An 8,777-nucleotide genomic window follows, 5' to 3' on the forward strand; every position below is an offset into this window, starting at 1 on the left:
CTTTCTGGGCAAAAGTTGTGATGTTTGTTCCCCAAATATTTGTAAGACATCAACATACGTGTACTTTGTGTCGAGTCCACTGCGGACATCCTACGATGTTGCGAAACTTGCAACGTCGCTTGCCTTAGAAGATTGTTATAAGGTGAGGCGTATTTCATGCCAACTTGAGTATTCTATGCCAGTTTTTCTGTTCTTTTTCATATATAATTGACACTAAAGACTTCTCAAATATCAAGTACTATGCTTCCTTCAGCTCTATCTAACTACCACGGTTGTAAGTTGGCAATTTATTATCTTATTATGCTTTCTGATTGGTTAACTCCTTATTCTCTACAGGAAAGATGATCTAAGATAAAATTAATTTAAGCTGGATGATATGTTTTACTTGTGAAATCTCTAGTCTTCTTCCAAATCTCTGGCTACGGATATTACTCCTTCTTGGGTGAAGAAGCGAGAGTTGGAACTTGTCTATTGATTTTCTTATGTACTTGTGATTTTATTGCATTTTGTTAGCTAGTTATTTGTATTACAATAAGAAGCTTTTGGCTTCCTTCACTTGTCGTATAAATATATGGTTAACAACAACTTGTTTCAATATTAGTTTACTGATATCTACTTCTCCTCTTCTATCTAATAGATATTTACTAATTATTATTTTATGATTGGAAAGACATCATTTTAACTTACTATCATTTATTTTATTATTAAAAGGACATCATTTTAACTTACTACCATTTATTTTATTGTTGAAAAGACATCATTTTAACTTACAACTATTTCAATCATTCACTTCCTCTCTTTCCCCCTTTCTCTTCTCCACCTTATCCTTTGTTCATCGTTAGTTGCTAAAATATCTCTATTTTTACATCACATCAGTTACACTGCTACACTATAATAACCTAAATCAACATAATCTCTCTCGTATAAATTTAAAAAAAATAAGCATAGCTAAACCAGTAGTATTGAACAGCCGAGTATTCTCGAGGTAATTTAAGTGAAACACCATAACCCCCATTAGATTCACCAAATCTCTCTTCAAATTCCAACCAAAGTTCTCTACCCGTTCATGCATAGAGAAAAGCTTCCACTATTTCCTTAGAAATAGAGTTTAAAAGCCATGATCTAATCATACAAGTCACAGGAATCCACTGATCATAATCACCAGAATCTTCCTCAGGCATCATATTCATACATCTTCCATAGATATATCCAAGCTTCACCTTAAGCTCAGAGAGCTATCTTTATGGATCTACTCCAAGACAAATAGTTGTTACCTGTCAAAGGAGTCGTAACAAGTTGCATACCATGCAAAACTTATTAGATCTCCGTTAAAAGTATTCATTAGTTCCTTATGCACAGTTGTAGTTCCAATTTGCAATGCATACGATGTAAAAGTCCAAATAAAATATGAAGATGGAGGAAATTATCTCTATATATTCCAAAGAAACCCTTTTGTAAAATATGCACGATGAATATTTATATAAGAACCAAACCAATATAGAGCTGCCACATAGCAAAATAATCAGCTTGCGTAATAAGCTAACATCTATACTAAGAGACTAACAAACTGGAAATTAAATATACATAAATATGTACAATAGATACCTAATTTAAAGTATGCTCCAGGCTTTTTGCTGGGGTCTAGAGATCTCATTCCCTAATTTTCTTATTCTTTGATGCCTTTGACCCTCCTAAGGGGATAGGAGGTTCAATTCTATTATCCCTAGTTCACTTCAGAAATAAAAAATAAACACAACACATTACTTTAGAATATAAATATTATTTATCAAAATTATATCTTATAAATCACACTAATAATTACCAATTTATCTTTAATTCGACTATAACTTCTCTTAAACATTTTACTATATTTATCACTTATTTTTTATCTTTTTTTTTTAATATCTTATCATAATTCATTACTTCTCTCTCATCTCTCCTATCTTTTTATCAATAACTTATTACAATTTATCACTCCTTTCTACTCTCTCTCCTCTCTTATGATATTTTTTATTTTACACTAAATAAATAAAATTCTACTTAAATAACATAAATGTTAATAATTTAATATTTCATAAGAATAAGCACATTTTAAAAAGTATTATTATTAAAAATATATTATTTTAATAGTATATACTTAATTATAAATATTATAAAATTCTTAATAATATAATATCTAATTGATATGATATTAATATAATATCCAAACATTACATACATAGAATATATTAGCTTATTTACCATCTATTGCATTAATCTAGTTTAAATTAAAGTGAACGGTATTTTAGTAATTTTTTTCTTCTTTATCTTCACATTGCATCACATCAAATCTAATTATTATATCTTAATCTAAAATACAAGTAAACATATGAATAATTATTTCTAAAATAAATTTTTTTTAGTAATAACAAAACCACATATATCCGCTGTTGCTAGGGGTGAAAACGGGTCGGATTAACTCCGACCCGACTCGCTATCTGACTCGATTCGGATCGGATTCGGATAGAAAATTTCTATCCGATTCGGATACGGATTCGGATACGGGTCAAATATATTTTTCAGATTCGGATATGGATATCAGATATTCGTTTTAGTAATAATACGTTATATATTATTTATAGAGATTAATTTCACTAATTTTATATATTTGACATTAAAAAAAATTTGTTGTAAAACTCTTAATAATTTTGTGTTAATTATATTTAAATAAAATATTATAATTATTTTAAATTCAATCAATATCCGTTTAAGATTCGATCATTTATTCGAAAATTATCCGTATCCGTTTAGTTAGGATATAGTTTTAAATTTTGCTATCCGTCCAATATCCGTATCCTAATCCATATCCGAACTAAAAATACAGATTCAGATATGGGTTAAGCTATATCCGATCCGTTTTCATCCCTGCCTGTTGCTGATCTTGTTCCAATTCCAATAGCTATAGTCTACTAAAAAAATTAGAGTGTTTCTTCCGTACTAGAGTTAATTTTTTATCAATCAGTTTGATAAAGATTTAACGATTAAGATCTTTAAGGGTATAAGAGGAATGAAAGATATTACCGATTAATTATTATTTTTTGACAATTATATTATCTTAATATTTTATCAAGTAAAAGACATATATATCCAACTGAGAATAATGTGTATATATATATATATATATATATATCAAAATAAGGATATTGATGTCTTTTATAATTAACTTGATGAAAATTTAATTACATTTTATCTCTTTGATTATTTTTTATTATTTACATATATCTCTCATTAGTTTAAGATTGATTTAAATTAAATTTTAATAGATAGAGATAGAGAATTATATTTAAATTGAAGTTTATCTCCAAATAATCAAATTTAAATTATTTAATATTAAATAATATCTCCTATAATTAAGGCATAATTATATTTAAGAGAGAAATCTTAACGACTATTTTTCTGTAAAGTTAATTGTTTATCAACTAAAGGTTAAGATCTTCAAGGGTATAACAGAGAAATCGGGAAGTTAGGCACACATAATTAAATCTTCTTAAATAATATTTTCTTTTTTTGTTTAAGTAATGTGGTTTTAGAACCGATACTCTGGATATAAAAACTAGCTATTATAGCCGTTGAATTAAGATTGCGGTATTTGCGAAAAGATTATGGTTCGATTTCCTATGTACTAAGATTGATTAATATATTTATTTTTAAAAATAAATAATTTAACTGTCGAACTTATACGTCGAAAACAACTAACCCTTATCTGACTATTGAACTTCTCTGTAGCTAACTCTGAGTCCGAGGAGATAAGGTTTGGTGGAGCAATTTCTGTTTTGATTAAAGAACTCAAATTAAAAGAGTTGCTAATGATTTAATAAAGCAGTACTTTCGAAGAGAGTACCCAAATGTCAAAGAATGGGCGCGCCAAGTTGGTTGCGTGAAAGTATAATAACCAGCTCAGGAAAATATCTTGTTAGCTACCGCCTACCGCATAATATCATACGGATTCATTGCAACTTGCAATGCAAGGACGTGATTCCCGACATAAAAATATCATAAGCCAGCCAATAATCATGTCCTTTTTTTTTAATGCCTTATCCCCATTCTCCCTTCTTTATTACCACCAGGAAATGGGGGCCAGACTACGATCGAGAGCCACCTTTCGATCCGCAGGTTAATCTGCAAACCTTAAACCACTCATATGTCAGTCTCAGATCTCTGTTTTCTATGAAGAGCACTGTTGCTAGTCTCCCAGGATATTTAGTTGGGTTTCGCTGATTGCACTGATTAATTCCAACATTAATCTTTTTTATAATTTATATGTAACTATTGGATAGACGTTTGATTTAATATAAAGAAAGGCTAACACGCCCTTTTTGTTTTATAACAATTAATTAGAGAATTTTTTTTTTCTTGTGACAACCCTTTTGTCACCTCAGTCTTTTTCACTAATATATGCAATATCTATATATAATATAAAGAACAATATAGGAAATTTTTTTTAGTAATTTTAATAGAAAATTATTTAGTTTTGGATAGAAAAACTAATAATTAGATTGGAACTACAAAGAACTCAAATATAACGATTGGAAGATACTTTAAAATTTGGCCTATATGGAGTGAAATGTGTTTTTGCAGAGTAATAATTTCTTTCTAAAATGTGAAGTATCAATAACTGGAATTAAATTTCGCATCAATTACTTCACTGTTTATCAAGCTTTACATCCTAGATTTTTTAAATGTATTTATCATTAGGGCTGTCAAGCTTGACGAGCCGGTTAGGCTCAGCTCGGTCAGAGCTGAGTCAAGTCCAAGCCGCTGAAACTAGCTCAAAATTAAAATTGACCCTTGAGCTGAAGTCAACTCGCTCAAGCTTGATTCGATAGGCTTGATAAGCATTATGTTCCTGATTTGATGGTCTAGTCTACATACACCACCCTCATGAAAGGGTTCATGAACCCATCACCCTTGTCCACCACCCATAGCGCTCACCCACTTGGCCTCCTCCTCTCCGTTCCTCCTTATCCTCCTCCTCCTCCATCAACCATCTCTTCCAATATTTTTCAGCGACCTCCTCCTCCATCGACAAGCCATCGTCTCCTCCTCTCCGTCGACTTCCTCCTCCGTCAGTTTCCTACTTCTCCTTCGACAAGTTGTCGTCCACGTTGCCACCGTCTCCTCATCTTCTAATCAAACTCAAGCTCTGCTCGGTTTTGGTTAGGCTTAACTCGAGTTGAGTTGAGGTGAGTCCGAGCAAAATTATAAAGCTTGGAAGTAATTTTAAATTGAACTTGAGCTGAAACTGGTTCGCTTAGACTCAGCTCATTCACACCCCTGTTTACCACTTCTCACTCCTCAATTAGTTATTACCACAAAGTCAGAGCTCAAAGTATAGGGTGGAGATGGCCCCACAAAAGCAAATTGTAAAACTCGCCTAAAACCATTATAATATCCTCTATATGTGAGGATTTAGAGCACAAGCTGCCAATTTCAACCGAAAACAAAGTAATCCGGACGTGGGAATCTAAGGTGAACTCTGTTTATGTCATTCTTATGATAAGGAAAGGAGAATCTAGTTTGCAGATCCAATGTATATCTAAACAAAAAGTTTCACATAGCTGGAAACCACCTCAAAACCAATGATGGGATTCCAGCGAAACAGAAGAAGAATTATTATGCCGCAACGACCTCGTCACCTTTTACTTGATGTAAAATTTGTAATATTCCCATAGTAGTAGCAAAGTAACTGCAGTACACCTCAAGCATACAAAGCGAAAGCAGTACAACCACACTATTCATAAGCATCTTTCCATAACAGTAACAGAAGTACAACCGGGAGCGGGAGCAGTCCTGATTAGTTTCAGAGATGGCCATCATGGAACCAACATAAGAAGGACCCAAGTCTAGATTTACACAGAAACTTTCACAATGACATTAAGCATTAACCATAAACCATAAATATATATATCTAAGCATAATACTATCATAGAAGTTCCCCTAGATTCATAACAGCTGATATGTCTGCTTCTTCTTCTTCTTCTTCTTCTTCTTCTCAGCAATATAGCTTTCCTGAAACATAAGAGCATAAGAAATATCTTGTCCAAGAAGTGAAACACAAGAAACTCAAAATAACAAAAAAGATGGGTAAACTATGTATAAACATCAGATGCTTACATATGTCCTTATTTACAGAAACACCAGTTGTTGCAAGCAATGATTCCTCAGTAAACACTGCCTGCCATGGGCAGGTCATCGAAGCTCCAAAGATCCATACCGCTCACCATGTCATGAGTTGCATCATTGCCCAGGAGGCTGTCGATTGATTCGTCCGAGCTCCCCTCAAGATAAGGAAGTTGCAGAAACTTCATGTATGATTCGAATGCATTGAGATCTTCGGAGAGTTTGAATGCAGCGTTCTCCTCTGCAGGAGGCACAGCCTCACCAGAATTGTTCTTCATTTTCTTTGGAAGACTGCCATCTTCCAGGAAAGCAGACACATCAACCTCAGTTATGGTGGCAGTGGGAGCAAGAACTGATGTGATATCTGGAATCTTAGCTTCATCTTCCCAGCCAAATTCTGTACAACCAAAAGAGTTACTCCCCTTGTCTGAGTATAAATTCTTCTCGGAGTTCTCGGTTGGTGCAACAGGTTTTATTGCTGGGAAGAAGGTCAGGCTCTCTAGTTGCTGAACGGGTACCTTCTCTTCAAAGTCAAAAGCCGAATAGAGATCAGCATCTGCATTGTTCTGATAACCGAAGGGCTGATTGATGTTTTGTTTCTCCGCTTGATTCATTTTAGGCCCTTTTGCGGCAATCGGTCCGGCGAGGCGCTTCTGAGCACCTACGGGTGCCTCATCAGGGAAGTTCACCTTGGCTTTCTTGCCACGGATACGGCGTGCTTCAGCGTCATAAGCCCGTGCAGCTTCTTCAGCAGTGTTGTATGTTCCGAGCCAAACACGGACACCCTTCCTAGGATCCCTGATTTCAGCTGCCCATTTGCCCCAAGGACGCTGACGGATCCCCCTATATTGGTTCTTTCTCTTCCGTTTAGATGATGACCTAACAGCAGGTCCATCATACTCAGCAGACTTCAGAGTGGTTAATCCATCTGCAGGAGAAATACAGCATATCTGATGCATCAACAATGAAAATATTTTGAGGAAAAATATATATATATTTTTGACCAAATAAGTATCTACCATCTTCTTGATATGTACTCAGATCACTTCCTAACCAAAATACAACAGATGCAAATTATATGAAAAAGTTCGCGGCCTCAACTCTTCCAAGCTTAAGACCAATGAGTGGTTTATGCATGATTTCTACAAATTTCCAATAGGTACAGATACTGAATATGATGAGAAATAATACTGAATACAAAAAGGCGAATACTAATAAATAGAGCATCATAAGCACATATTTATTTACTAGTTTTTTTTTTTTATAAAGAAAAAAGGTTCTCATAGACTTAGAAGGACTGGAACTAACAAACCTAGAGGGAGACATAATTACATAACACATCCTACAATAGGTAGATGAGATAGTTTCAGGATCTCATCACCCACAACGGCAGAAAGAAGAAGTAGAGAAAAAGAAAAACTCCGAACCACATAATGAAGAAGGGGAGGAACTCGACATATGATCTGACGAATATAACCAACCAATTAACTTAAGTAACAAAAGGGAACTCCAAACTAGATAGAAGGAATAATATTCTCTAGATTCACCCAAAAATGATTCTCCTCCGAAAAACAAAATCTCAAAATCTGAAGGGAAATGGGGAAAGAATTAAACAGAGTTGTCATCTTTTCGGAACCAATTTGAGGACATATGATTCACAGAAGAAAGAAGTTTAGAAAAAGGGGAGAAACCCCCCGAAAAGAAGAATTCTCTAGAGCAAAACCCATCTCAAAGTATCAATATTGAAGCCAAAAACCGCAGGAAAAATTAACTCACAGCATTGAAGCCAAACCAACAAGGAGAAAAGAATCCAGCTTTCTACGTGCACTCAAGAGAAACGCCGAAACGAGCAAAACCCACTTCTGAAAATCAAAATTAAGCGTGGAAAAAAGGTAAAAGCACGATCTTTTCCATTGTAATTACCTCCGGGAAGTGCTCCTCTAGGAGCCAAAGAGAAGGGCTTGACCTCAACGACCTCCTCCTCGGACTCCTCCGCCTCGTCCTCGAACTCGTCGAAGTCGGCCTCGAAGTCGTCGACATCCGCCGACTTCTGCTTCCTTCCCGTCTTGTTCGACGCCTTCTTCAGATTAGGCCACAGGTACTCGGCGGTGAGCCGCCGAGACTTCACCGGTGGGATGAAGCCGGAGATGATTGCTCCTCCACACATCTTTGCTTTCTTAGCTTAAACAACCTCAACTTTTCCTTTCTTTGAGAGCAACACAAGGTAGCTGGAGAAAGAGAAAAAGAAATGGCATATGGAGTAGAATACAGGAGTAGAAGCCAAAGGTTCCTCTTTATAAGAAGAAAGGAGAGGAGATGGGAGAGATGGTTGGGGTCCCATTAATTGAGGTGTTCGTAGGGAGAGAGAATAGGGGGGTTGCATTTGGCAAGTGGCAACTGAGAAAAATACAGAATAAACTTTTTTTTTTATCATGAAGTGAATCACAGAGATTGAAAATATACGAGTAAAAGTTGTTGATACGGTGGAAATTACTATATTACTTATGTTACGTTTTGTGACATTATACTAAATCTTAATATCATTTTAGATGATCTCTCAAATTTAATTAATTTTTAAATCACTTTTTGACAAGTTAAATATAAGTTTATTTTATCGT

The 8,777-nt window shown here is 34.6% G+C and overlaps 1 protein-coding gene across 1 annotated transcript; it reads right to left on the reverse strand.

Moving 5' to 3' along the window:
• Positions 1–5,744: 5,744 nt before the first annotated feature.
• Positions 5,745–8,454, reverse strand: LOC140774162 (ethylene-responsive transcription factor 1-like). The gene is made up of 3 exons (XM_073117039.1): positions 8,083–8,454; positions 6,154–7,087; positions 5,745–6,048 (listed from the first exon to the last, which is right to left on the reverse strand). Exons 1-2 carry the CDS (start codon positions 8,324–8,326, stop codon positions 6,201–6,203), a joined length of 1,131 nt encoding a protein of 376 aa, XP_072973140.1. The 5' UTR covers positions 8,327–8,454; the 3' UTR covers positions 5,745–6,048; positions 6,154–6,200.
• Between the last annotated feature and the right edge of the window lie 323 nt (positions 8,455–8,777).

This window comes from Typha angustifolia, chromosome 13, assembly GCF_048772165.1.
Source record: "Typha angustifolia cultivar Huaian chromosome 13, ASM4877216v1, whole genome shotgun sequence".
In the NCBI taxonomy this organism is placed as follows: Eukaryota; Viridiplantae; Streptophyta; class Magnoliopsida; order Poales; family Typhaceae; genus Typha; species Typha angustifolia.

Excerpts from the sequence above, each read along its gene's own strand:
- LOC140774162 (XM_073117039.1), bottom strand. The coding sequence starts at position 8,326 with ATGTGTGGAGGAGCAATCATCTCCGGCTTCATCCCACCGGTGAAGTCT. Across the intron at positions 7,088-8,082 it reads TAGAGGAGCACTTCCCGGAG|ATGGATTAACCACTCTGAAG; the intron begins GTAATTACAATG and ends TTTCTCCTGCAG.